The sequence below is a fragment of the Haemorhous mexicanus genome, chromosome 12 (genome assembly GCF_027477595.1).
Source record: "Haemorhous mexicanus isolate bHaeMex1 chromosome 12, bHaeMex1.pri, whole genome shotgun sequence".
Classification (NCBI taxonomy): domain Eukaryota; kingdom Metazoa; phylum Chordata; class Aves; order Passeriformes; family Fringillidae; genus Haemorhous; species Haemorhous mexicanus.
Genome location: NC_082352.1, coordinates 21,317,549 through 21,345,260, shown reverse-complemented (window position 1 = coordinate 21,345,260; position 27,712 = coordinate 21,317,549). Strand labels below are relative to the sequence as shown.

The following is a 27,712-nucleotide window of genomic DNA, read 5'->3' as shown; positions in this document are numbered from 1 at the left end:
CCCCAAAATGCTGCTGGACCAGGGGTGACTCAGGGTAAGGGCCACCTTCAGCCTTTGGTTCCTCATTTGTTTTCCTTTGGTTCCTCTGAGTCTCTCCAGTAATTCCAGCAGCAGAGCCCCAAACCTGTCTCTGCCTCCTGCATTGTGCAGATCTTAAATTGCAAATAAACTTGATAATAGAAGAGAGGAACTGAGGAAGACTGAGTAATAAGACAAGATCAAGACTTGGATACCACGGTGCTGCGAAGCCTCAAAGCACTGATAACAGATAAAATCAAATTATCAGAATCTGGGTGTATTTCAGAATTAAAAATAATGGTTTTAATTAAAATAATTCCAGGGGAGAAGGAAGTAAAGTATCATTAGCCACGTTTTATGCTCTTCCCATAACTTCATATCAGTCTGAGAGCTGCTGTTCCTAGAACCATGGAATCCTGGAATGGTGTGGATTGGAAGGGGCCTTTTAAGCTGTGAAAACTCATCACCTTTGGCTGCTCCAAGCCCAGTCTAGAGCCTTTTGTCAGGTTTTTGTGACTGCCATTATGGGAGTTTTTATAAAATATCATTCCCATTTTGTCCCACTCCTCTCAGTTTCACCACAGCCCCATCACCCCCAGGACAGACAGTGTGAATCATGAGGTGTAAAACAAACATCCTGAAATCCTGCTGGAAATGCTCCTGCATTTATTTGGGTGCTGATCTGTTTGAGGGTGCAGAGAGCCATCCCTGCAGGTGGAACCCCGAGGAGCAGGGCTTAGAGCAGAGTTTGCCTCTGGGTGAGACCAGCCCTCCTCCCTGCAGAGCTGGCTTTGCTGGGAGGGCACGCTGGGGTTAAGCAGCAGAGCAGGTTCCAGGAGCTGTGGGGGGAGGATGGAGCAGATTGCCAAGGCACAATTACAGTAAATGAAGGAAGCACAGCCCACACCTGTGCCTGGGACCCTGCTCTCCAATCCAGCCCTGATTGCATCTCCAGGGACTTCCCGGAGGTAAAGTGTCAATTAGTGTAATGACCCTGGACTTTGTCCACTCTGCTCCCTCCTTCTGAGCCTGGAATAATTTCATGGACGCTGGGGGATCTCTTTTAGCAAGCTCCTCACAACACCACCTGCTCACCCTCTCCTCCTTGCAGTGCTATTCCCAGCCCTCCTTCCCGGGATTGCTGAGCTGGAATAGGAAATGCAGCTCGCCCTGGAGGCTGCTCCTCCCAGACAATGGTGCCCAGACACCTGGACAGATAATTCCACCTCTTTTTGGAGCAGGGAATGCAGCAAACCTGGCCTTGCAGCCCAGGCCTGCATAGGCACTCCAGGAAGGGATGGGACTCCAGGTAGGAGAGGTTCCCAGCTCCCTCAACAGCTCTGGCTGATTACCAGGAGGTAATTAACCCCATTTTACATGCAAATTCCAGGCACTCTTGCAGATTTTGTCTCAAAATGCACTTGCTTAGGGCTGGAGGCAGTTTTAACTCCTGTGCAGTCAGTAAATACTTCACAAATCCATGGATGTGGGATTTTGGGGCATGTTGTGGAGCTGCACAGGAATATCTGAGATAAAGCTGAGCCATGGAGCCAAGGCAGGAAAACCAACCCCCGTGGAATGGGGATTTCCATGGGGTCAGGAAAAGAAAACCATCCTCCATGGAGCAGGGATAGATGGACATTGGGAAGGAATTCCTGGCTGTGAGGGTGGGCAGGCCCTGGCACAGCTGCCCAGAGCAGCTGGGGCTGCCCCTGCATCCCTGGCAGTGCCCAAGGCCAGGCTGGACAGGGCTGGGAGCAGCCTGGGATGGTGGAAGGTGTCCCTGCCATGGCAGGGGGTGGGATGAGATGGGCTGTAAATCTCCTCCCACCCAAACCATTCCAGAATTGTCGGATTCTGTGAAATTCGGGAGCTTCTCGGGATCCTCTGGATTTCAGGGTGGTCCCTTCAGCTCTCTCCAGCAGGATCCAGGCAGCTGGGTGTGAGAGCAGCAGCTCCAGCTCCTCATCCCACGTTCCCTTCCTGCTCTGTATCAGCCCAGCCCCACAATCAGCCTCCCCCTGGCTGCCTGCCCAGCTGGGATATTTATAGGGTTTACTGGAAACGCTTGGCACATCGCTGGCCTTCCAAATGTGATTGTTTTGCAAAGAAGGAAATTAGCTGGAGTATGGGGCTGCTGGCCAGCTTGGCCTGGGAGCAGGGGAGCCCGAGGTCAGGACCCAGCTGCATTGTTTCTTTTATCTTCACAAGGAATTTGCCGCTCTCTGTGGGGTTCTTGGTGGTTTTTAAGTGACTCTTCACGTGATGGACAAAGAGAGATCTTTGTTAGCAATCCTGCTTTTTAGAAATACTTGAGATCAGTGAAGTGCACCCTGAGCCACTCCAAATAGCTGCTGGAGGAATCAGGTGGGTCAGGATCTGGTCATTCAGAACCACATTTTGGGGCATGGCAGATGGCTCCCAGCTTGGAATAATCAAGCTCTAGTGGAGGAATGTGGATGGGGCAGAAACTCAGCATTTTGTGGAATGGGGGAGGTATTCTTGTCTTGGACAAGGCCCTTCTATTCTTCTCCTCTCTGTTTGCATAATTTTAGTTCATTTCCTTGGTGGTTGTGGAGTTTAACTGGCCCGGGGTTGTGTTTGCAATCCTTCCTGAGAACACTCTTGTAAAACAAAATATTGACATTGCCTTCTCTTCCCTGCAAGGGCAGGTGTTCTGGAGAGCTCTTGGAAGGGGGGGGAGAGTGGGGAGAGCTGCTGACCTCAGGTGGGACACGCTGGAAGGGCTGCCTTGGGAAATTCCTGTCCTAAGCTGTCTGGGAAGGTGTTTGTCCTGTGTCTGGGAAGTGTCCCTGGATGATCATTGAAGGGAAAACCCAGAAATGCCCTTTTATTTGCTAAGACAATTCCCTTGGGAGCCCACATGAGCTCCTAGCAGATCTGCACGAGGAGGGAACATTTGGGGCCCCTGGAGCAGCAGTCTGGGAGGCTGAGCTGCTCTGAAGCCAGGTGATTTCTGGGGAGGACAAGGCACTGCCATCCTTGTTGCCCTGAGCAGAGCACCTGCACCCTGCCAGCCTGGATTTCATTCCCTGCAGACCCGTGGGCAGCTGGCAGCATGTTTGATCATCTCCTCCTCCTGTTGGACACCAGAGGAAGCCCCAGCAGTAACCCCTGTGCTTTTCCCCCTGCAGCTTTGCCAGTGAGGAGTACCAGCAGGCTGTGGAGCACATCTCAGGGCTGGTGCAGCAGCACAAGGCCACCCTGGTGCCAGGCCAGCCCCAGCTGAACGTGTGTGACCAGGCTGTCATGGTGAGTGCCTGAAGCACAAATGCTCTGGGGGCTCCTTGGACTGAAATACATTTTGTAAAGGTTTCATAAACTGTCAGTGGTGGGAGGGGAGGGAGGAGAGATGCACTGTCACCTGCTGGGGGCTTCCTTGCTTAGAGACAGGGCAGATCCCTCTCCTTTCTAATCCCCTTCTGCAGTTCCCAAAACCCTGGAATCCTGGAATCCTGCAGTGGTTTGGGTGGGAAGGGATCTTAGAGCTCATGCAGTGCCACCCCTGCCATGGCAGGGACACCTCCCACTGTCCCAGGCTGCTCCAAGCCCTGTCCAGCCTGGCCTGGGGCACTGCCAGGGATCCAGGGGCAGCCCCAGCTGCTCTGGGCAGCTGTGCCAAGGCCTGCCACCCTCACAGGGAGGAACTTTCCCCAATATCCCATCTGTCCCTGCCCTCTTTGTTTTGAGTCTTCTATGGGACGTTTTCAGTGCTGTATCTTTGGTCTTGCTCTGTCTTCTGCAATTCCCCCCATGCCTGAATTTTCCCAAGTCTTTATTGAAATGGAACTTTTTCAGTTCCGTTTTCTCTTTCAAGTCTCCTGTTGGAAAGTTACAGTTTGGCTTCCCTGTCAAGCACTGCTTGGTTTGTTGAGAACCTGGGAGAGGAACTGGATAATCTGGGGGAGGTTGTCACTTGACAGGAGGTTGTGTATCCGAGGGAATGTGTCTGTGGGCTGACAGACAAAATAGTAACAGGCAAAATCTTCTTACAGACAAAATCTTGTAACAGGCTGTTACAAAATAGTAACAGGCAAAATCTTCCTGATAATAAATAAATAAATAAATAAATAAATAAATAAATAATCTCCTGAATCAGTCAGAACCTGCTGCCTCTGGTCTGTCACCAGCAAAGAGCTGTGTCCCCTCAGTAACAAGGCAAAGATCTCCCTTAGCTTTGTCCCATCTCTGTATTTTTGGATGTTAAATAGGAAAAAGATTTGAGGGCCCATTGTTTCTGTGTTGTTTTCTTTCCTTATTCAACTTTTCCCTTAATAAATACTGTTCTCTGCTCCTCTGGGACCTTTTGGATTCAGGCCCTGTCCCCAGGGCCTGGCTGCTGCCAGAGCCCTGCACTGCAAAGGCTTTTCTTCCAAAACTGCTGCCCAAAGGATGGCCATCAGTGGGCTGGGGGGATCCTAGTCCCAGGAGAAATGTTTCAGTCCCAGCAGGAAGCACAGTGAGTTTTCCAGTGTGTGTACACTCCTCACAGGGTAACTCCATGGTCACTGCACCAAAATCTCAGGCAGCAGATTGCTGCCTTTGGAGAGCAGAAATGAGATGTGCAAACCTTTAGGGAGTGATTATATTGCTGGGTGGACTGGGGGCTGAATCTGGTTTTGGGGATGCTGGGAGATAATTTACTGCCACTATCTCCTGCTACCTGATTATTTGATAAGGGTGTTTGATGTTTTTGGGAGAGAGGAGGAGAATTGTCTTTACTTGCACATAAACAAAGTGTGTGGAAGTGTTCAAGGAAGTGTCCAAGGGCACAGGGAATGGCTCCCACTGCCAGAGGGCAGGGCAGGATGGGAGATTGGGAATTGGGAATTGTTCCTGGCAGGGTGTGAGGCCCTGGCACAGGGTGCCCAGAGCAGCTGGGGCTGCCCCTGGATCCCTGGCAGTGCCCAAGGCCAGGCTGGACAGGGCTGGGAGCACCTGGGACAGTGGAAGGTGTCCCTGTCATGGCAGAGGTGGCACTGGAGGGGCTTTGAGGTCCCTTCCCACCCAGGCATTGCAGGATTCCAGGACAGCAGGTGGATCATTGAGCAGCTCCTGCAGAGCAGCGATGGCAGCAGGAGCAGGGAGGTGTTTGCAGCCCATCTGTGCCGGATCCCATTGTCCAGGGAGCTCCCCCAGAGGCAGCTCTGCTGGGTTTTCCTGCTGTGCAGGTGTGGGAGAGGCTGTTCCTGCAGCTCGGGGCTGGCTCTGGCACACGTGGTGTCCCCGGGGCTCCCGGCTCAGCCCAGCAGCGGGGCCGGGGCTGCGGGAGGCAGCACAGACCCTTTATCGTTCTGCTTCTTCAAAAGAACAGACATTGCAGCTCATGTGTTCCTTTGGCTCTCAGTTCCTTCTGCAGAGTGCTCTGAATTTTCCAGCCGTGGCTGCACATTTTAAACCAGAGCAACAGATTTAGAAAACGACATTAATTGTTCAGAAAGCCTGCGGAGCCCTCGGTGCAGAGGTGGCTCCAGCACAGCTCCCTCTGTGTCTGCTCCTCTGCAGGAATTGCTGGTGTCTCACTGCCATCTGTTGTCAGCTCCATGGAACAAAAACCTGCTCCAGTGGTTTTTTTCCTGGGGTTGAGCATTTCTTTTCCATAGGAATTTAATTCCAAGGAAACAGAGATACTTGCAGGGTGAAAATCAGCAAAATGAAAGGCAAGAGGTCAGTGTTGAACTGGCCTTAAACAGGGGACAGCAGGAATGTCCCATGGATGGGCAGACCTGAGAGAGGGAGCCACAAAAGATTCCTGAAGGCAGAATGGGAAGTGTTATCTGCCCTTCCCGTGACCACAATCCCAATTTTTTAATGGCAAAACCTCAATGAAATTAAAAATGTTCATCTATCCAAATTCCTTCCTCCATGAATCCCTCTGGAAGCTGAGGTTGGCAGTGGATCTCCTTTTTCTGTCCCACACATTCAGGTAGCTCGAGAAACCTGGAAACAAGGCAAACAAACAGTTTTGGTGTGCAGGCACTGGAAGAGGTGTCTCAGGAATGCTTCCTGCTCCCTCTGCCCATGGACTCCTCCATCAAAACACTCATTAAAATACCAGCATTCTTATCTCTCTCACACCCTTGGCCTTCTGCTGCCTTTTGCCTCCTCAGGACAGTGCCTGGATACTGCAGTGCTGGGAGTGGGAGCTCCCCTGGACTCCCAGGAGAACTGGGCTGTCACCAAAACCTCCTGCTCTGCTTGCTCTGTGCTGCCACAGGAGGGACAGGAGGGTCACCAGCATCCCAGCAAGCTGGGCTGGGAGAGGCCAGGAAGGGCTGGAGTGTCCCAGCAGAGGGAATCATCTGCTCACAGCATTTGCAGCCTTTCCCAGCTTTTATTTGAGCACTGTTTGGAGTGGGGAAGTTTATGAGCCCAGAGGCTTAGGCTGCAAGAGGAGTTTCATTTTTCAAGCAGCACATAAAAGTGTCTTTGTGAGGATCATAAAGAGCTGGTTGGGGCGAGAGCTTAGCAGATACTTGGTGTGAATCATCTTTCTGTCTATTTCTGTTTGTGTTTAACAGAATTGGGCCCCTCCGGGCTGCGAGAAGCTTGGGAAGTGCCTGAAAGCACCGGAGTCTGATCCTAAGAAATGCTCTTGGCCTCACTGATGGCTGCAGCCCTGCAGAGCTACCCAGAGGCAGTGGACATCCAGTTTGCAATGCCTGCTCCTGTTGGCACTCCTGTTTACACAGGAAGGGTGTGATGTGTGCATGATATCATCACTTGCTCTTCCAAAAGGGCCAGTGTTTATATTCCTCATGCTCAGGGTTTAGCCTCTACTCCTCTCTTCCCCCAGCTCTTTCCCTAAATGGTAACTCCAGTGAGGATTGGGTCAGCTGTGAAAGCTCTCTGGACTCTGCCATCAGCTCCAAAATGCCCTGGATCACTCCTGCTCCTTCCACCCAGCCTTGCTCACTCAGCTGCCCCAACAGGAGCCACGGGACAGGTCAGGAAACTCAGAGCTGCCAGAGAGCCCTGCCCAAACTGCCCATGTTTTGTTTGCCTGTAGCTTGTTGTTTTAACATTTCATTTCCGTCGTGAACCCTGGACATCAACTTGTTTTTCCTTTCTCCCCAAATTTGTGAGTTCTGGGTGCAAACCAGGGATCCCTCCTGCTCACAGCTGAGGGGTTTGGATCCAGGGAGAATGCCCTCAACTCCTTCCATGTGTAGCTGCAAACATTCCCAGGTCATGGTTTCAGGAAAGGCGGGGACTGTGTTCAGGTGAGGGTTACATTGGGGTTACAGCCCCTGCCAGCCTGAAGGAGCTCCAGGAGAGCTGGAGAGGGACTTTGGGCAAGGGATGGAGGGACAGGACACAGGGAATGGCTCCCACTGCCAGAGGGCAGGGATGGATGGGAGATTGGGAAGGAATTCCTGGCTGTGAGGGTGGGAGACCCTGGCACAGGTGCCCAGAGCAGCTGGGGCTGCCCCTGGATCCCTGGAAGTGTCCAAGGCCAGGCTGGACAGGGCCTGGAGCACCCTGGGACAGGGGAAGTGGGGCTGCACTGGATGAGCTTTCAGGTCTTTTCCAACCCAGACCATTCCAGGATTCTGTTGCCAGTGGTTGGTGCAGGGCATTTGTGGGGAGCTGGGGGTCAGCTGTTCATTTCAGGGCTTTCCTTCATTTCCAAAAATCTGGCTCCAAAGCTGCTCCAAGCCACGCTTCCCATCTGGTGCTCTGGGCTCAGAAATGCCCCTTGGCATCAGCCCTTAACTCTTGACCCCATTTCCAGCACATGCTCTCCCAGGAATTCTCCTTGTGCAAACCTTCCCCAGCCTGGCTGTAGCTCTGCTTTAGCCAGAGTTCCTGGGGAGCACAGAGCCTTTGCTCAATCCTGCAGGGCAGATCCCTGCTCTGCCCTGCAGCCTGGTCCACACCCTTGCCTGTCTCCAATAAACCTGTCTGCAGCAGAACCAGCCTCCTCTGGGCCTTCAGGGCAGCAGCTGGAGGGAGCCTGAGCATGTTTGGGTTCAGACTGAAAGAGGGGAGGTTTAGGTTGGCTATAAGGAAGGAATTGTTCCCTGTGAGGGTGGGGAGGCCCTGGCACAGAGTGCCCAGAGAAGCCTGGAGCAGTCTGGGCTAGTGGAAGGTGTCCTTGCCCATGGCAGGGGTGGAACAGGGTCAGCTTTTAGATCTCTTCCCACCCAAACCATTCCATGATTCTCCATTTGTCCCACCAGCAGCTCCACTTCCACCCCTCCCGTGTTTTCCACAGCACAGGTGCCCTCTCTGTGTGATGTTGTGCTGCCTTAGGAAAATCCAGGTGCTCTGTACCTGGAAACAGCTCAAATTCCTCCCCAGCTGAGCCTGGAGCTGCTGGAGAGCTCTGCTCTTGTGCCAGCTGCAGTGCTCCCACCAGCTCCAGGCTCCAGCTGCTGGTTCCTACCCTCTTGTAATCCCAAACCCTCCCATTCCCCCATCCCATGCTTTGTGTACCTGTCATCCCCTCCATGGTAATTCCTGCTGAGTGTCTCATGAGCTGGATAATCCCATTAAACTGGAATGAGAACAGCCCTTGGGTCAGCTCTTGCTGTTGCACCTCTCAGAAATCCCAGCCAGCAGTTCAGGGATCCCTGCACGTCTGCAAGTGGCATTTGTTTATAGCCCACATTTCTTAGGATGTTCCTGCTTGTCCTTCAAGTGTATCACAGCACTTCCAGCTCACCCATAACATTCCTCCTTGTTTAGACACAGCTCAAGGCTTGGGAGTTGTGGCCAGCAGCTCCCTCAGAGGGGAGCTCAGGGCTGGCAGCAGCTGTGGGTCTGTCAGCACACATAAAACCAGGGGCTCCCCGTTTGCTGGGGCTGCTCCACCTCTGCTTTGGGGCTCCTCCATGTCCAGAGAAGGGAATGGAGCTGGGAAAGGGTTGGAGAATCCTGAGGGAGCTGAGGGGGCTCAGCCTGGAGCAAAGGAGGCTCAGGGGGGCCCTCCTGGCTCTGCACAGCTCCTGCCAGGAGGGGACAGGCTCTGCTCCCAGGGAGAGCTGTGCCAGGGGAGGGTGAGGTTGAATATCAGGGAATTTTATTCATGGGGAGGGTGAAAAGCACTGGCACAGGGCAGTGGTGATATCCCCAGCCCTGAAGTGTTGTAGCCACGTGGATGTGGCATTGGGGTGACCATGGTGCAGGTGCTGGGCTGAGGGCTGGGCTCCATGATCTCCAAGGCCTTTTCCAGCCTCAGTGGCTTTGATTCCACAGTTGTGTCCCTGGGGCTGTCAGAGCCCTGCATTCACTGTAAAACTCCACCAGAGGAGGGAGTCCATGGCTGCAGCTCCCTGGCAGTCCTGGCAGCCCTCAGATCCTTGGGAGGCAACAGCCCTTGGTGGGGTTTTGTGCTGCCTGGGAAGAGTTCCCCAGGACCAGAGCTGGGCCCTGGCCTGGCCACGCTCCTCAGTCCCCAGAGTTTGTTCTGGCCACCTCCTCCCTGTCCCCTGCCTGCTGCTTCCTCCTCTGCTCTTCCACAGCTGCACTTTGGAAGATCCTGCTTTGCCCCTGGAACTTGCTCTGAGCAGCCACGGGGTTTGTTCCCCTCCCAGCACAGCAAAGCCTCATCCCTCATTCCTGGAGTAATCTCAGGACACAGATCCTGGAGGGAAATGTTGCACTTGAAAGCAAGTAAGTGAAGCCATGACGTGTCTGTTTAGAGTAGAAGGACACGAAGCAGATAATAAATTATCAGGGTTTAATGTGATAAAGCTTCTGCTTTAAATTGGAATAGGAATAGTTGTTTTACAGCTGGATAATAGGAGGGATTTTAAATGAATGCCTTTCCTAAAATTGTACAGATTTAAAAGCTGTGAGGTGAAGAACTCATGAGGAAAAATAAACTAATTTATCAGCAGTGCAGTCTGTGATTTCACCTGTGAGCCAAGGGAGTAACACCTTGCTTTGGGCCACTCCCCCAGATTCACCTCCTGGGTCATGGGACTGACTGGGGTTAAAAATAACTTGGTTTGTTTTCCTGGAATTATTTTTACCCTGGATCAATCTCCCAGCCCACACAGTGCAGACCAGAGGCTGGGGGGACCCAGGGCCAGCACAGGGGTGGGGATGGTGCCTGCAGCCCCCACTGCCCACTCAGGGCACAAAGTGGCCACATCTGCCCTTAAAAACCATCCTGAGCTGCTGGCCTGAAACTTCCCAGCTTGGGAACTGGGGCAGGAGTGGGGCTGGAGGGATTTCCTGCCCACTCAGGGACCTGCAGCAGCCAAACTGGTCTGGTGGTGGCTTCTGTTCTCGAGCAGAGACAGAAATGCCAAAGGAATGCTGGAGTTTGGGGCTGTGATGTTCCTTTCTTTATGTTTATTATGCTGAACGCTAAAAGCTCCATCTCTTCCAGGCCTAAGAGTCCAAAGAATTTCTTTCTTGCCTTTAATTTCCAATTAGCTGAGCCTCTCAAGCCTCCCAGCTCTGCCCCTGAGGCTGTGTTATCATCCCACCCTCCGTGCAGAGCAGCTTCTGAAATGGATGGAGCTAATAATGGTGGAGGAGCTCGGGCTGCACTTGAGGCTCTGGAGCCTTGATTTCAAATCCTGCAGCGACAAATGGATTATTTCCGTGGCAAATTGCTCCCTGGGGAGCAGCAATGTGGGGAGCTGAATGCTGGAACTGGGAAGCAGCAGATCAATTCCCAACACTTGGAGCCAAGGTTAATGCCCTGCAAACTGCCCTGAGTGCAGAGGAGAGCACGGCCCTGCCTGGCCGAGGGGGCCTCAGGAATGTGTCCAAGGCAAAATGGGCAACTCTGGAACCAGGGAAGTGAGAGAGTCCCATGGATTTGCTGGTAAAACCTGGGGGCTCTTCTGGGGCAGTGACAGTGGGATTTGACTCACAGAAGTGGAACTGATATCTCCAAGAAGGAGGCTGTGGGACTTGGGACAGTAGTGGCAGTGGCAGCTCCCACTCCTGTCACCTCCAGCCCTTCCCAGACATCAGGGACAGCATCCCAAAATTCCTGTTTCACATAAGGGATCTCCTCAAGGTTGGACACTCTTATTCTCCCCAGTGACAGCAGCTTTGAAATAACCCCATGAAAGAATTCCAGCAGCTGAAGAAGGACCTGTGGAAGGTGAGAACTGGATGGAGTTTGTGGGGGAGGAAGGTTTGGGGTGCTGGGAGGTGATTTCTGGCTGCAGAGTCCCCAGCAGCCTCTGGAGCACAGGCAGCAGAGAAATCCCTCCCCAGGGATCCTGCCCTTGTCCTCAGCACTGGGAAACTTTACAAACTAAACACACTTTTATTCTCTTAAGAGTTCCTTTGCTTGTTCAGCTTCCAAATAACTGTTCTGCAGTTAGAATGGCCTGTTTTCCATCTCTCCTAGCAGTTAGAATACTTGGAAATTGACTTTTCCTTTTGTTTTCTGGTAGCACTGGATGTTTTTCTATGTTATCAGGAGGCGACACTGTGGTGCCCCTTGAATTAAAACGTCAGGTTTTAAGAACAGCTGTAAGGGAAGAACTGAAATCCCATTTTGGGTTCTTTTCTCCTTTGGAAAATGGCTATTTTAAACACCAAGGCTCCATTTGCCTGTTTTCTTTATATCCCCTTCCACCATTTAAAGTTTTGTTGTCGCTTGAAGCCTAGCTGGGATTATATAAATCCTAAATAAAGGTGGATCCGTAGCCAGAAGCTTGTGGTCTTTTAGGAGGGAGAAAAAACCTCTGCCTTCCAGCTTCTGCAGAGAGGAAATCTGGCAGCTCTGTGGGCCTTTGTCCCTCTTGGAGTCACTTAACACCCTCTGGGTGACAGGAGGTTGGTAGCACAATTCCCAGCTGAAAGGGAGAGCAGATAAAAGCCAGCAGCGAGGAATGCGAGCCAAATGCATTAGTTCTGGATCAGACACAAAACCCTGGCTGGCCAGGGGAGAGAGAGGAGTTTTGTGTCTTCTCCAAGGGCCTGATCCAACCTGCTGCAGCAGGCAGGAGGTGCTGCCTTGGGCTCTCAGGGAGGCAGAGCTGGATCACTTTTTATTTTCCACACTTTTCCCTCTTTTAGAGGGACAAAACCAGGTCCGAGGCTTCCATCCCGAGCCCAGGGATCTGGCTGGGGAGCTGCATTCTTCTGGTGTTGAAATAAGATATTTCAAATTTGTTGGGTGGTTTTTTTTTTTTTTTATAGGGTTTAAAGTGCATGAGTTTCCTCAGCTGAGATTGAAACATTCCAGTGGATTTGCAGGGAAATTTTTTGTGCTCGTTTTCCCTCGTGGAAGGGGGATGTTGAAATTCGGGGCATTTTGTTCCACTTCACACTGAAGAGTTAAAGTCCTGAACGGAACAGAAACTTCCAGGCTCAGCACAGCTCTTTAATTGCCTGGTTAAGCTGATTAAAGTTAGTTCCCAGGCTTTTATATTCCCAGTTTCTGTGCTCCCTGGCTAATAACACCTCTCCTATCAAGATCTCAAAGCACTTTTAACTCACTGATGGCCTCGGTGTCCAGAAAAGAGCAAAGCCAGAGTTCCCTGGGGGAATGCAGATTCCAGGTGCTGATTCCTCTGCCAGGCACGAAGCACTCTGAGCCAGGGCGGATGTGGAGTCACCTCCCGGGTGATATTCCAGGGCCCTTTGACATCACATTTGGAAAGGGGTCCTAGGAAAGTTCTTTGCAGATGGAAATTGCAGTAGGAGTCAGCAGTGTTGTTTGAAAGGTGGAACAATCACAGGGAAAACTGATTTCCTTGGGGTGTTCCAGTCCAGTCTGTGCTGGTGGGTGCAGTTGGAATCCTTGGAGATGGGGGATAAGTGAGGAGTTCAGACAGGAGTCTCAGGAATGTTGTCTTTTAACCGTGGTTTCTGGCAGCTGGGTCACCGCAAGTCCACTTTGGTGTAACCTTTGTGCCCTTCCCAGCAGAACTGGTGGGGACAGACTGTGGAGAACATTCAGTGGGGGCACTCAGCAGCTCATCCTGCTGAAGGTTTGCAGGGCTTGGTTGGGATGAGGGGCCTGGGAACCTCACTCAGCCTCCAGGAAAATGTGCTGGAGTCTCCTGCAGTGAGGGTGGGATCGTGGGGGGGTCACAAGCAGGACAGGGGTGACACAGACCCCCCGTTCCGGCCCCTCCGTTAGTGAGAGGCAGAAGCAGAGGTGCCTGGCAGGCTGAAAAGATCCTTTTTCCCAGGAAATAAACTCCTGCTTATTTATTTCCACGAGTAGGCAGATAAATTCCATCAGCAATTCCATCTGCCAGGAAGAAGAGGAGTTGCTGGAAGAGCTCATTGTCCAGTGCTGTGCTCTAAGTTCACCAGAGGAACCCGTCCAGCTCACTGCAGGGAGCGAGCGCTGCGAGCCCTGGCTGCCCTGGCAGGCCCTGTCCTTCCTCCCTCTCTGCTGCCCTGCAGCAGCTGCCCAAGAGGATCCTTCTGGTGCCAAGGAGATAATCCGAGTTCAGGGAAAGTCCTAGTTTGTGGGGGAATGGTTGTGAAGGGAGCACGGGCTGTCTCTGGCAGCAGAGGGAGTTTAACCTTAACAGGAGCTGGGGCTGTGCAGCCTGGGGAAGAGCAGCTCCAGGGGGACCTGAGGACTCTTTCCAGTGCCTGGAGAGGTTCTGAGAGAGCTGGAGAGGGACTGGAGACAAGGGCCAGGGTAAGGGGGAATGGCTTCTCCAGAGGGCAGGGTTAGATGGGATATTAGGGAGAAATTCCTCCCTGGGAGGGTGGGCAGGCCCTGGCACAGGGTGCCCAGAGAAGTGGCCAAGGCCAGGCTGGACAGGGCTTGGAGCACCCTGGGACAGTGGAAGGTGTCCCTGCCATGGCAAGGGCTCTCCAGAGGATGTGGGTGAAGTTTTCCCAGTCACAGCTCTCAGCAGCAAACACTGAGCTCAGCCAGGGGTGTTACAGGCTCCAACTGCTTCTGCTTTCCACAGCGAGCCATGCCCGGATGGGTTGGAGCAGATCCAAGGTGTATTTGCTAATGGAAGAGGAGATCTGAACTCATTTGGTGGGTTTTGCATGGCCAAACAACATTCACCACCAGGAGATAGGAGATGGGAGCTGTGGGAGCTCCCTGCCCTGCCCAGGGCTCAGTGACACCGGGAGCTGTTGGTCCAGGACCTGGGGCTGTGTTATTGTCCCTCATCCCAACCAACGGGTTTAACAAACACAGAACGACTCCAGGAGTTCACACGAGGTGATGAGGGATGGAAAAGCAGGAAAGAGTGAAGTACTGAGGAATTTGCTGTCTGTGTTGTGCTGAGCAGGGTGAAGGGGTGCAAATGGAACCCCCAGGCAGGGAAATCCAGCTCCACACAGAGCAGGTACCTGGGAGCTCTTCAGAGGGGAGCCTGGGGCTCCATCCACTGCTGTGCCAGGGCTCCATGGCCCTGGGAACTGCAGCTCCATGTGCCAGGGCTCCATGGCCCTGGGAACTGCACCTTTATGTGCCAGGGCTCCATGCACCTGGGAATTGCCGCTCCATGTGCCAGGGCTCCATGGTCCTGGGAACTGCAGCTCCATGTGCCAGGGCTCCATGGCCCTGGGAATTGCAGCTCCATGTGCCAGGGCTCCATGGTCCTGGGAACTGCAGCTCCATGTGCCAGGGCTCCATGGCCCTGGGAATTGCAGCTCCATGTGCCAGGGCTCCATGGCCCTGGGAACTGCAGCTCCATGTGCCAGGGCTCCATGGCCCTGGGAACTGCACCTTTATGTGCCAGGGCTCCATGGCCCTGGGAACTGCACCTTTATGTGCCAGGGCTCCATGCACCTGGGAACTGCAGCTCCATGTGCCAGGGCTCCATGGCCCTGGGAACTGCAGCTCCATGTGCCAGGGCTCCATGGCCCTGGGAACTGCAGCTCCATGTGCCAGGGCTCCATGGCCCTGGGAACTGCAGCTCCATGTGCCAGGGCTCCATGCACCTGGGAACTGCAGCTCCATGTGCCAGGGCTCCATGCACCTGGGAACTGCAGCTCCATGTGCCAGGGCTCCATGCACCTGGGAACTGCAGCTCCATGTGCCAGGGCTCCATGGCCCTGGGAACTGCAGCTCCATGTGCCAGGGCTCCATGCACCTGGGAACTGCAGCTCCATGTGCCAGGGCTCCATGGCCCTGGGAACTGCACCTCCATGTGCCAGGGCTCCATGGCCCTGGGAACTGCAGCTCCATGTGCCAGGGCTCCATGGCCCTGGGAGCTGCAGCTCCATGTGCCAGGGCTCCATGGCCCTGGGAACTGCAGCTCCATGTGCCAGGGCTCCATGGCCCTGGGAACTGCAGCTCCATGTGCCAGGGCTCCATGGCCCTGGGAGCTGCAGCTCCATGTGCCAGGGCTCCATGGCCCTGGGAGCTGCAGCTCTATGCACCAGGGTTATCAGAGCTCCATGCACCAGGGGTATCAAGGCTCCATGCATGGGGGGATTTGGGCTCTGTGCATGAAGTGTCAGAGCTCCACACACCAGGGGTATCGGTGCCTCGTGTCCTGGGGTACCACACCTTAATGGGGGGCTGGGGGCTCTGGGATAGCTCCATGTCTGGAGTATCAGACCTCCATGCACCAGGAATTTGGGATTCTGTGCACAGGAATACCAGAGCTCCGTGTGCCCCATGCTCCAGCATAGCAGAGCTCCGAATACCGGGGGGACTGGGGCTCCACACCCCGGGATACCGGGGCTCCACACCGCGGGATACTGGAACTCCAGGTACTGGCGGGACTGATGCTCAATGCCCCGGGGTACCAGAGCCCCAAATACCGAGGGGACTGGGTCTCAATGCCCCGCGATACCGGAGCTCCACACTCCGGGGTACCAGAGCCCCAAATACTGAGGGGCTGGGGCTCCAGTTCCCCGGGGTACCGGAGCCCCAGATACCGGGGGGACCGATGCTCAATGCCCCGGCATATCATAGCTTCGCACTCTAGAGTACCGGAGCTCCAAACACCGGGGGCACGGATGCTCCATGCCCCGAACTGCCACACCCGCAGGTCCCCAGGGCACAGCCGCTCCCTGCCCGGTGCCCGCCCGCTCCGGTGCCGCCCCCGCCCCGCCCCGCCCGGCCCGGCCCGGCCCGGCCCGCCGGGAGCGGAGCAGCGGCGGCTGCGCACGGCGGGGCCGCCATGAGCGACGAGCGGCTGCGCAGGGTGCGCGACCGCGTCCGGCCCTTCCCGGACTTCCCGGAGCCCGGCGTGCTGTTCCGGTGAGGCCGGGATGGGCATGGGCATGGGACGGGAACGGGATGGAGGTGGGCATGGGGACGGCGATGGGATCGGGGGGGAAACTGGGGTTGGAACCGGGACAGCGGATGGAGGCCGGACCAGGGCTGGAGCCGGGCCGGGGTCTCGCTGTCGGCTCCTGTCCCCGCTGCCCAGCCCTGGCCCCGGCAGCACCAGGCAGGAGCCTTGCCTGGGCCCCGGGGCCTTCCCTGGGCCCAGGAGCTCCCCCGGGCTCGGGAGCCTTCCCTGGGATCAGGACTTTCCCTTTCCCTTTCCCTTTCCCTTTCCCTTTCCCTTTCCCTTTCCCTTTCCCTTCCCTGGGATCAGGAACCTTCCCCGGGCTCGGGAGCTCAGCGTTTCCAGAGCAGCCCCGCAGGTGCCTCACCCCCTGCCTTCCCTCATTGCAGTGATATCAGCCCCTTGCTGAAGGATCCTGTGGCCTTCAGGACTTTGATTGATCTTCTGGAGGATCACGTGAAGGCGTCTTTCCCGAAAATCGACTTCATTGTGGGTGAGTGTTGTTTGAACAGCCCCGAGGCCAGGGCGGAGCAGTGTGTCCCGGGTGGGAAGTGTGGGGTGGCCCCTGGGGAATGTTGTAGCCCTTGGACATGAAAATCACCTGAACATTGGCCTCTGTCACGAGGTAACACCAAGACAGTTTCTGCTCTTTCCCTCCTTCTGTGATTTCCTGAAATGCTGGTGTGGGATGTGGCAGGTGCCCTCTGACACTTTAGAATTCACTGATAAAAAGGAGGGGGCACACAAAGCCTGCAGTGTCCCCACGCTGTCCCCAGGGCAGGCAGACCCTGTTCCAGCTGGTTTTCCCCAGGGAGCCTTTCCAGGCCAGCACAAATGGCCTTGGTGGCCAGAACACCTCAGCTCACCTGGCCAGGTGCTGAGGAAGGCAGTGCTTGGGCTGGGCCACAGCCAGAGGGGCACAGACCAAACCTGGCCCAGGTGAGATAAGTGGAGGCTGCCCAGAGGCGCAGAGTTCCTGCTCATGTGGCTGGACTGATACCAGGGCCCTGCTGGCTTTATCTCTAAGGAGAAGGGTCAGAGGGGAGGGAAATGGCTCTTGGGGCCAGCAGCAGCACATGTGGGTGAGAACAGGAGTGTGGGCTGTGTTTTCAACCCTCAGAAGTGACTTGAAGAGCAAATTGCTTTTAGAATGGGAGGATAAAACAGGGCGGTTGTGCCAAGACCCTCCCCCAGTGAAATGGCTCCCATCTGAGTGATGGGACAAGAGGAAAAGGCCTCAGGTTGCACCTGGGGGGGAGGGTTAGGTTGGGTTTGAGGGAAAATTAATTCACTGAGAGGGTGATGAGTGTTGGGACAGGCTGCCCAGGGCAGTAGTGGAGTCACCATTCCAGAAAATACACGGATGTGGCACTTGGGAACGTGGCTCAGTGGTGGCCTTGGCTGGGAAATGGTTGGACTTGATGGTCCTGGAGGCCTTTTCCCAGGTGAATGATTCCTGATTGCCTGTTCCTGCTGTGCCCCCCAGGTCTGGACTCCCGGGGGTTCCTCATCGGGACCCCGCTGGCGCAGAGGCTGGGCATCGGCTTCGTGCCCGTGCGGAAAAAGGGGAAACTGCCCGGTGCCACCGAGTGCATCTCCTACAGCCTGGAATACGGCAAGGCAAGGCCTGGGAGCAGCAGGGGCTCATGCTGGGGGGGCCGGGGGGCTGAACCCGCGGGGAGGGGGTCCCAGGCTGGGTTGTGATGCCGTGGATAACCTGGCATAAGCCCTGGGAGCGGCGCTGAGCCGGCCCCGAGCCGCGGTCGCTCCGTTTGTGCCCACGGGTGATGTTGGGTGCCGTGCCGTGATTCTTCTCAGGGGGTTGGTGCTCAGAGCTGGTGCTAAATGGCTTTCTTTGGCTTGAATTCAGGGGCATGACCACGGAGAGTGTCCCCCACTCTGGCAGTAAGTGCTGTAAGTCAGAGCTGTCCCGCATGGCTTCCCCCATCCCGCCCCATAACCTGCAGCTGCTCCGGGGGCTGAGCCTCACTCTGTGCAACTCCCACTAGAAACTAACAGCAGCAGAACCCCCAAAGCCAGGCCTAAGCCATGAGGATTGTTTGGGCCAACAGAGCTCATGTGACACATCCAGACAGGTGCCAGTTTGGATCTGGCTCTGGGCAGAGCTCCCCAGTGCGTGACAGGAGATTTTCCTCGCTGGAGAGCTGCTCTGGGATAAGATTCCACCATAACTCACACGATGAAAGTTCAGGATCTTGGTGTGCCAGAGGGTTGGCCCAGCAATCCCCTCCCTGCTCTGTGTTTCTGTGGTGCTCCCCTGTAGCTGGAATTTTGTGGGGTTTTTGGGATTTTAGGTGCTGAGTGTTTAGGCTGATGTCGCTGAGGACTTGTCTGTGTTCCAGCATGAGCCAGCAGCTCGTGAGGGGCTTCTCTCCAAGGCCAGACTAAACCAAAGCTGCTCTTTGCTCCCTGCAGGCTGAGCTGGAGATCCAGAGCGATGCTGTGGAGCCAGGACAGAAAGTGGTGGTTGTGGATGACCTGCTGGCAACTGGAGGTGAGGGAAGCACGTGTGATCCTGTACCCCTGTGTGCATGGAATGGCTGGGTAGGATAAATCCCATCCAGTCCTGCCCCTGCCATGGGCAGGGACACCTCCCACTAGCCCAGGTTGCTCCAAGCCCCATCCAGACTGGCTTTAGACACTCCCAGGAGCACCCACACCTTTCTGGTACCCACAGCCTGGCAGCAGCAGGGGTGGCTGTGGGCTGGAGCTGCCCCTGGAGTGAGGATGTTTCTGCTCCCCTCCACAGGTACCATGGGTGCTGCCTGCGAGCTGCTGAAGAGGCTGAAGGCTGAAATCCTGGAGTGCCTGGTGATCATAGAGTTAAAAGCCCTGAAAGGGTCAGAAAAGCTCAATTCCATCCCTTTCTACTCCCTGCTGCAGTATGACTGAGGAGCAGCAGGGAGGAGGGAGCACTGGGAACAAATCTGGGGCTTTATGTAGTGACTGGCTGTCACAAGGGGGTGGGGAAGGGGGTTAAACACAGGTTTTGAACATGGCCAGGTGCTCTTCAATCCTAAATTTCCCAAGCACTGTGTTGAGCGTAATGATCCCTTTTGGAGTTCATCCTTTTAGGAAGAAGGAACAGGCAGATTGACTGGGGGGGATGGAGACCAAGATGCTGCTTCTCTGAATCTGTGGTTTTTAGGAGACCAAAGTGACAATGTTGCTGCTGAGGCAGGAGAGCTCTGACAGGGCACCAGCATTCCCTGGGCTGGGCTGTCAGCCTCCAAGGAACCTGCTAAAAAATTCCCAAAGAAACACAGGAAATGGGCAAAAAGCAATTATTTCTGTAAGGGACAAATCCTTCTGTGTTGGACCTCAGGATGGGCTGGCTGCTCTGTGCTGTCACTCACACCAGGACAAGTTGCTCTTGCACCAGGGCTGTGCTTGTTGAGGAGAATTAGGTGCTTGCTGTGTCCTTAAATCAGGTTGGTGCTGCTGTGGGATGAACCCAGTCAGTGTTTTCCTTCCCTGGAGACCACAGGCACCTTTTGCTCAGCAGGAATTCCCCATCTCCTGCACCACATCCCACTCCTGTGCTGCTGCTCCCCCTCTGCTGGGCTGTTCTGGGCCATCAGGCTGCTGCCAGCTCAGAGCCTGCCCTTGTGGGAGTTTGGTGCCAGGTGAGGCCACAGGAGAGGTGTTGCAGTGGTCTCAGGTGTGTGATGGGGGTTTGGAGATGCTTCCTCCAGCACGGTTCAGTTTGCTCACGGCTAAATCCCGGTGTGCCAAAACTTCCACAAGCCTGAAACCACCAGGGACTGTGTCCCTGGCCCAGCAGGGACTGGACTCACGGGTAAAATAAATATTGATGCATTTTTATATTTTCTAAGCTGTCTCAGAGCTGTTCTTGCAGTGGCTGAAGCCGTGAATGACCCTTGGCAGTGTCTCCCTGCAGCCCCAGGTGGTCAGTGGGGCAAGGCTGTGCTGTGAGCTCTCCCTTATCCCCCAAATGCTTGGAATTGTTTCCCAGGGGGCATTCAGGTACCTTTTCTTTATTTTGCACCCACCTCTGGCTGGAGAGGCTTGGTCAGCTCAGCTCCCCTTCTACCTCCCAGCCAGCCCCTCCACTTAGAAGGACCATTCCAGCTACTTTCATTCCCGTTTCCTGAAAAGCCCCTTCAGTGCTGCTCAGTTTACACTGAGGAACACAATTCCCTGGGGACCAGCCTGCCCCAGGGCCCCTGGGGAGCCAGGGCAGGCAGCACCTCACAGGCTTGGCACCAGGAGAGGGTCTCTGCTGCGGGGGAGGAGGGAAAATCAATTCCACCCCAGAGAGCCATGGAAAGCAGCTGCGTGCCGGGGAAGCAGCGTCAGCCCTGCCAGTGCCAGCAGGTGACATCAGGGAACGTGGGGACGGTGCCTTGGCCCTGGCTGGGCTGCCAGCAGCCCCTGATGTCATTTGCTTGGAGAGACGAGGCTGGGCAGGGGCAGCTTCCAGGTGGGAGAAGGGCTTTATCCCGAGGATCAGAAGGGCTTTATCCCGAGGAGCAGAACGGGAGCTCGCTGGGAGCTCTCCTGGGAGTGAGTGTGGCTGCCAGGCTGCTGATTCCAGCTCCTTTCCAGTCCTGCTCCACTCCAGCTGCTGCATATCCAGCTCCTTCCCACCACCGTGAGGTCCCACGGTGAGCATGGCTGAGAGCCCAGCCTGCCCCAGGAGCCCCCAGCCTCACACCCAGCCCCTGGGTTGGGTTTAATGCCTCTTCCTCCTCCCTGGAAACTGGGCACGCTCCTGCCAGCAGTGCCGGCCAGCTGGGCTGCACAGGCAAGCACGGGCCTGGAGGAGGAGGAGGAGGAGGAGGAAGAAGGCCTCTTGCTCCCTCCACAAGTGCTGTGGGATCTCAGATGCTGCCAGACTCCAGCCCAGCACTTAAGGTGAGGAATCTGCCCAGGAGCAGCACGGGATGAAAGGATGAGGGAGCCCCCTTTCCCTGCAGGTCCCTGGTGTCCCCAGCTCCAGCCAGCCCAGCCTGCCTTGGGGAGCAGTGTGAGGTGTGCCTGACGTGGCCCTGGGCAGCTCCCACCCCTCCCCTGCGCCCACACTGCCCTGACCTGGGCACGGTGCCAGCCCTGCACCTCTGCAGCCATCCTCACCCTCTCTGTCCCTCTTCCCAAGCCACTTCAGCTGAGTGGCCTGGGATTTCCCCTGGGAAAAAAAACTCTGGCTGCCTGTCAGCCCTGCCTGCCCCTGTGCCTGCAGCAGCTGCTCCCCCAGCCCTATTTACAAAAGCTGCATTCAGCTCCCTGCAAACCCACGCTCACTTTTTCCAGTGAGTTTTTCTCCAGGAGCTGGATGAGGACCCAGCCCTTCCCGGCGCCAATTGCCATGGAGAACCACGAGACAGGCAGCGAGGAAGAGCACTGGGTTAACACAAGTCAACTATATTTAAAACATTTAATACAAATGTGTTTTGACAAGTCCTGCAGTTGTTTCCAGTGAGGACTGGAAGATGCGTTTTCCCTCCCTTAAAAACAGAACGAGGCCTGAAGCTCCAGAAACATCAATTTGTGACTTTTTCTCTCACTCCTTCCTGCCTGTCACCCTCTCAGCCTGCCCTGTTCTGCCTTCACCCCACCAGGACCCAGTTAATGGAAGAAACCTCTGAAATTGGACCTTCAGGAGACCCCTCATGCATTGAACCTTCAGGAGAACCAAGAAAGGGAGAAGAAAAAGTTCCTCAGGTTAGGTTGCTTTCATCACCACCCCAGGACACAGGACTGCTCCAGGACTAGGGGACCTACAATGCTCACAGCTCCCACCACAGCAAGTAGTTAAATTAAGGCATTTTGCCCTTCCTCAGCCACCCGAGGACGAACCTCCCTCCAGCCCACCCCAGACTCCAGAGCGCTGTCGGGATTTGCTACATTTCGAGGAGATTGCACAGAAGAAACCCCGACCCTGAGGGGCTCAGAGGGCTCCAGCCTCCTTGGCCACCTTGTTGAGCCTCTCGATGACGAGGCCCAGGTCCTTCTCTTTGTCCAGCTTGACGTAGATGTCTGTCCTGAGGGCGTGGATGCCCACCCAGTCGGGCAGCAGCTCGGCGAAGAGCCGCACGTGTTTCTCCATCTCACCTGTGGCCGGGAGCAGCGGGGTCAGCGCTCCGCTCCCGCAGCCCCCTCCTCCCGCACAGATCCCCCCCAAGTCCCTACCTGGTGCCACCAGCTCGGGGCAGCTGTCGGCCAGGCGGGCACAGAGCAGCTCCATGCTGAGCGCCGGCTTCTTCTCGGCCACGAAGACGCCGCGCAGGAGGCGCGCCATGGCCGGCAGCCGCGCCAGCCGCGCCGCCCGCTCCTCCTGCCGCGCGTCCCGCGTCAGCAGCGCCGCCAGCCGCCGCGCCTCCTTCGCCCGCACCTGCACCAGGGACAGCCACCGTGAGCACGGGCAGCACCCCGAGGGGACGGGCTGGGCACAGGGAGCGCCCCCAGCCCCGCGTGTGGGCCAGCACGGCGTGACTCACCCGCTCCAGCAGCCCCTGGGACACCCCTCTGAGCGCGCCGGAGGTGCTGGCAGGGGCCGGGGCTTTGGAAAGCGCCGGCTCCCCCGCGCTGGCTTCGGCCGTTCTGAGGGCCAGGTTGGCAAGAGCTTTTTCCATCTGCTCATGTGGAAGAGGGAGGAGGAGTTGGGTTACAGTTCAGGCTAGAGGAAGAAGTTTCCCCTCTGCCGCCCCCGCTGTCACCCGGCAGCCCAGTGCTCCCAGCCCAGTGATCCTGATCCATCCTGCACAGAGGAGACTCGGGTGCTTCACGGAATTGTGGAATGGTCTGGGTGGGAAAGGACCTGGAAGCTCTTCTCATTTGCAGCCCCCTGGCATGGCAGGGACACCTTCCACTAGCCCAGGTTGGTCCAAGCCCTGTCCAGCCTGGCTTTGGTCACTTCCAGGGATCCAGGAGCAACCACAGCTTCTCCAGGCACCCTGTACCAGGGCCTGCCATCCTCACAGGGAAGAATTCCTTCCCAATATCCAATCTAACCCTGCCCTCTGGCAGTGGGAAGCCACCCAAACCTTCCCAGAGGTGGCATGGACAGAGCCAGCCCCTGGCCCTGCCTCACCTTGGGGCTCAGCATCCCCCGGGCTGTGCTCAGCACCTCCTGGGCCGTGCTCAGCCTGTCCTCCTGCGGCGGCCGCGGCAGCTCCGCGGGGCTGATGTCCGGCACCTCATCCACGTTGAAACGGGGATGCCACCGGGTCAGCTTCTCCTCTGGCACCACCATGGGAGGGCTGAGGGCAGCCAGGAATGCCTGGAGAGGGGTGAGAGCTGTGTCATGGCACGAGGAATGGAGAGGCAGCCACTGCCCTGCACTCCCAGCACAGCTTGGTGACACAGAGAGCTAATTCAGAGCCCATCTCCTAGAGGAACCTGTGTCCTTCAGCCTGGATGGCATCAGTGACAACCCCAGAGCCCAGAGTGCCAGGTGCCCCTCACCTTGTGGTGCTCCCTGACGATGTTGACCAGGTTGCGGTGGAATTCCCTCCGGCGCTCCAGCAGCCGTGACGCCGACAGGTGCGGGCGCCCATCCACCTTCTCCTCTGCCAGGAGGGACACGAGTGTCACCCACAGCACCCCAGCGGGGCACAAACCACGGCAGCCTCGGGAAGGACAGGACCAGAGCCCTGCCATGGAGCTGAGTCGCTGCCTGGACGTTCTCCCTCCTGTCCCAAACCTGTTTCCCACTTCCAGCACACTCAGGGCCTCCATTTAATGGACCAAACAGAGAGCATCCCTATGGATTCAGGGATCAGCCAGAACTGAGTGTACCCCAGCTCTCCGGCACCCCAAAACCATCCATACCTTCCCCCAGGACTGGCTCCAGCGTGAGCTGATACTCAGACTTCTTCTTCCCGCCGCTGCCGAAGGTGGGGACGTTCTTCTCCTGGCGCAGCCGGTACGAGCTGGGATACACAGCCTTGATCTGCCCCAAGTGCTGCTCTTCAAACTGCCTGTGACAGCACCACAGAGGTTGGGGACCCCCAAAGCTTCAGCTGGGACCCCGAAAGGGGCTGCTGGGACCCCGAAAGGGGCCAACTCACCTGCGCATCATGTCCTGCACACCCTGCTTGACCTTGGCGAAGGTGATGGTCTCGGCGCGGTTGAAGAGCATCCCGGTGATGGTGTCCACGCTGCGGAACATCTCTGCCAGCACCCGGAACTTGTAGGGCAGTGTCAGCCCTGGGGGCAGCTCCTGGGCCAAGGTGTGGAACCGCTGGTACGCCGGGGGCTTCTGGCTGTGGGGAAGGACAGGACGGGGTCAGGGCCCTGCTGCTGGCACCGTGCCCACCTCCCACCCCACCCCAAAGCCCTTCTCTGGGTAGGTATCGGGGTCACAGTCACCTGTGACATTGGTCACAATGCTCAGAGCCCCCACAGCCCTCAGACCCCCCAAAAACCACTTCAGGGCTGTGGCAGTCCCCTCAAATCCCTCCTGCAGCTGCTCCTCACCCAGTCTCTCCCCCTGGAGCTGCTGCCCCGGTGTCCCCAGCCCCGGTGTCCCCGGCCCCGCTGGCCGCTCTCCTCTGCCGGACGCGCAGCTCCAGCTGCCGCACGCGCTCCAGGCGGCTCCGCAGGTCACTGCTGGTCCCGCTGGGGACAGAGGGGACCTGGCTCGGCACCTTCATCCTCTGCAGGCGGCCCTTCAGCTCGGCCACGTCCTCCTGGGCAGGGAGGGGACACAGGGTCAGAGCGGGACACGCGGCACCGAATCCACCCGCGCCGGGAGCAGAGCCGGGAGCAGCCCGTACCCGCTGCAGGCGCCGGGCCGGCCCCGGGGCGGCTGGGCCGGGCTCTGTCCCCGTGTCCTGCCCACGGCCCGGGGAGCCGGTGGTGCTGGCCGGGGGGGACACGGCCGGGTCCCGTGAGAGCGGTGTCGGAGGTCTAGGAGTGGCCAGAGGCGAGGAGCTGGTGGCCTGCAAAAGAGAGGAGAGTTAAGGACTGCGCAGGGAACCTACGCACCCGGATCCCTTCCCCTGTGCCCCCCAAAATCTTGCACAGGGAGGGGGAGCCATAGAGGGGTCTGCAATAGGGGCAGGGGGCAAGCCCGGGGAGCAGAGGGGCTGAAGGGGGCGAGTTTGGGGCTCGTGCACTTGGGGCAGGGGTAAGTCGGGGTGAGGGGGGATTGTGAATCGGGAGAAGGGGAGGCAAGTTCGGGGGGTCCTGTACGGGGAAAAGGGGTCGAACGCTTGCGGGGCTGTTGTTTCATGGTTCCACACGCATCCATCCACTCCCCCACGCCCTTATCCTCCCCCATCCCAGAGGAAGCGGCGCATCCCCGACCCCACCATGTCCCTACCGCTGCCGCAGACCCCGGCTCCGCATCCCGGGGCAGCTCCAGCTTCTTCCGCGCCGACTTCCCGCTCGGTTCCCCGAGCCGGGCCCCGACCGGCGACCCCGCTTCCATCTCCCGGCGGCTCCGCTTCCTGCCCGCCAGGCCCCGCAGGGCCGGGGAGCCCCCGCGGGCCGGGGTGCGCGGCGAGCCGGGAAGCGGCAGCGAGCGGCCGCTGAGCCCCGCCGGGACACCATCCTCTTCCTCCCGGTGCACCGGGGGACCGGCGAGGGCGGCCTTGAGAAGGCGGCTGCCGCTGCGCTTGGCCGGGGCTCCGGTGGTCCCTTTTGTCTGGCCGAAGAAATCGGTGAGGCGGAGCTGGGCCATGGTCGCGGTCCCGGTTCCGATCCCGGTTCCGGTTCCGATCCCGGTCGCGGTTCCGATCCCGATCCCGCTCCCAGGAACACGTGGGGCCGGTCCCGCGCTCTTCTCTCTTGGCGGGAGCCCGCGCGCCGAGGCCCCGCCCACCGGGGGCGGGCAGTGGTCACGTGAGACGGGTTTGGCGCCACTCAGCTCTTAAAGGGGCCGCACCCCTCGGAGCGGTGCTGCACGTGGGGGTCCGAGGGGGCCTGGACAGCTCCAGAGGGGACCGGGACAGCTCCGGGGGCGGGGGGCTCTCTCCTTGCTGGGTCAGGGACCAGCTGAAGCGCCATGGGCAGAGATGGAGGTTGCCCACTCTGGCTGGGGCCAGTGGGGTAAAAGCCGGGAATTTCCACTGGAATGGTGCTGGTGGTCACGCCCTCGCTGCTCTTCCCAATGCCCGTGGGGCCAAGCCCTGACTGGCTTCCACCGTGGTGGCATGGGGACCCTCCAGGGCACAGCCATGGGTACGAGGGGCTGCGGGGGCACCTGCGTTGTCCCCCTGCCCGCCATTCCCTGGCCCTGTGCTGTCAGCATTGCCCGGAGCTGGGCCATCACTGCCAGACCAGGCACTCAGGCCGTGCCCACAGCACTTTACGGAGCCTCACGGGTCTCCCCCATCCCTCGTAAAACCTGAGCGAGGCTGGCAGAGTGCAGTGGGGCCGGATCCAGGCGGGCAGGGCAGGGCTCTGGGGTGCCATTCCCGGTGCCCATTTGCTTCCACAGCCTCCATTCCCCGCCTGGCTGTGCGTGCTCGGGGCTGCTGCGGGTGCCTGCACCACCCTTTCCTGGATCCCTGCTGGCCGGGGGTGCAGTGGGCTGTGGGCAGGGGTAATTCCCATCTCCAAACATGGTGTTAGTGCTGAACTTCACGTCTTTGTGATGACAAGTGTTTCATTTACTCAAGCAGCTCCCTCCAGATCCCTCCAGTGCTGAGGGTGGATGCAGCTGAGGCCCCGTGATAAGGATGCTGCCACGAGGGGCTGTGCCCACTGAACCCAGGGATCCACACACTGAGGAGCCGTCAGACCCATCCTGCTTTGGGGGTTATGGGTGGGCAGGGCTGCCTGGATGGTTGGCACGTGGGCACATTTGGGGTGGGGAGAAGAGGCCCTGGAATTCTGGAGGGAGCCCAGAAGAGAGTGGGGAGCAGTCTGGCAGTGTGCCAGCTGGATGCCAGTTTATGAACTGTGTTGGGAAAACAAGCACAGGGGAGCCAAGGAATGTGGAGAATTTCATGGGCCGATGGTTCCTGTTGGAGGCTGGTGGTTACCAGCACTGCCAGGTGTCACTGGCCACACTGCCCATGCCACCAGCTGTGCCTGGCACCTTCCCACTGGGATTTGGGTTGGGATTTGGGACTGAGACAGCCCAGCTCCAGATGTGACCCCAGCTCCCCACACCTGGGCTCCTAGTTCCATGGGGGTGTGGGTCTGCATCTGGCTCTGCAGTGGGCACTGAGCTCTGGGAACGTGGGACTGTGGGTCCAGCTCCAGGAACACGGGATGATTCCCCAGTGCCAGGGATCTTGGACCCAGCTCCAGGGACACAGAATGATTCCCCAGTGCCAGGGACACAGTACCCAGCTCCAGGGCTGCACATCAACCCCTCTCGAGCTCCCAGCTCCATGCAGCAGCTCTCAGCCCTGGTATCAACAACAAACATTCAACAAAAACAAGTTCTGACTTCTTTATTTCATTTTCGGACGAAATAAACACAAAACACATCTGCTTATCTTTACTTTTTTTTTTTTAGTCGATATTTTTTTTCGCCGACCGCAAAAAGCGGAACCCCGGGGGTTGCGGGGCCCGTGCTG

At 57.2% G+C, this 27,712-nt stretch overlaps 3 protein-coding genes across 5 annotated transcripts in view; 2 read left to right on the top strand and 1 right to left on the bottom strand.

The window, feature by feature from the left end:
• GALNS (galactosamine (N-acetyl)-6-sulfatase) overlaps positions 1–9,883 on the top strand; it is a 43,167-nt gene extending 33,284 nt beyond the window's left edge. Inside the window, exons 13-14 of the mRNA XM_059857525.1 lie at positions 3,174–3,291; positions 6,561–9,883. Coding sequence (XP_059713508.1) covers positions 3,174–3,291; positions 6,561–6,647 — 205 coding nt within the window. The 3' untranslated portion in view covers positions 6,648–9,883. The remainder of the gene's footprint in view (positions 1–3,173; positions 3,292–6,560) is intronic.
• A 6,147-nt stretch (positions 9,884–16,030) lies between these two features.
• On the top strand, positions 16,031–20,049 carry APRT (adenine phosphoribosyltransferase). 2 transcript variants are annotated; one of them, XM_059857524.1, is made up of 6 exons: positions 16,050–16,159; positions 16,583–16,686; positions 17,680–17,813; positions 18,064–18,098; positions 18,630–18,708; positions 18,964–20,049. In XM_059857524.1, exons 1-6 carry the CDS (start codon positions 16,080–16,082, stop codon positions 18,991–18,993), a joined length of 462 nt encoding a protein of 153 aa, XP_059713507.1. In that variant the 5' UTR covers positions 16,050–16,079; the 3' UTR covers positions 18,994–20,049. The 2 variants fall into 2 exon arrangements, with proteins under 2 accessions (XP_059713506.1, XP_059713507.1); XM_059857523.1 differs by lacking the exon at positions 18,064–18,098 and having other exon boundaries at positions 16,031–16,159.
• A 1,534-nt stretch (positions 20,050–21,583) lies between these two features.
• Positions 21,584–26,001, bottom strand: CDT1 (chromatin licensing and DNA replication factor 1). Of its 2 annotated transcripts, XM_059857522.1 has the most exons (10): positions 25,504–26,001; positions 24,956–25,120; positions 24,657–24,868; positions 24,248–24,442; positions 24,009–24,157; positions 23,643–23,746; positions 23,269–23,457; positions 22,676–22,810; positions 22,368–22,569; positions 21,584–22,289 (listed from the first exon to the last, which is right to left on the bottom strand). In XM_059857522.1, exons 1-10 carry the CDS (start codon positions 25,861–25,863, stop codon positions 22,126–22,128), a joined length of 1,875 nt encoding a protein of 624 aa, XP_059713505.1. In that variant the 5' UTR covers positions 25,864–26,001; the 3' UTR covers positions 21,584–22,125. The 2 variants fall into 2 exon arrangements, with proteins under 2 accessions (XP_059713505.1, XP_059713504.1); XM_059857521.1 differs by having other exon boundaries at positions 24,657–25,120.
• Between the last annotated feature and the right edge of the window lie 1,711 nt (positions 26,002–27,712).

Bases quoted from the DNA above. Each gene is read 5' to 3' on its own strand.
- APRT (XM_059857523.1), top strand. From the start codon at position 16,080: ATGAGCGACGAGCGGCTGCGCAGGGTGCGCGACCGCGTCCGGCCCTTC. The intron at 16,160-16,582 runs GTGAGGCCGGGA...CCCTCATTGCAG, and splicing joins GAGCCCGGCGTGCTGTTCCG to TGATATCAGCCCCTTGCTGA. The intron at 18,709-18,963 runs GTGAGGGAAGCA...TCCCCTCCACAG, and splicing joins TGACCTGCTGGCAACTGGAG to GTACCATGGGTGCTGCCTGC.
- CDT1 (XM_059857521.1), bottom strand. From the start codon at position 25,863: ATGGCCCAGCTCCGCCTCACCGATTTCTTCGGCCAGACAAAAGGGACC. The intron at 25,121-25,503 runs GTAGGGACATGG...TCTCTTTTGCAG, and splicing joins AGCCGGGGTCTGCGGCAGCG to GCCACCAGCTCCTCGCCTCT. The intron at 24,443-24,656 runs GTGAGGAGCAGC...CCTTCCCCACAG, and splicing joins GCTCCAGGGGGAGAGACTGG to CCAGAAGCCCCCGGCGTACC.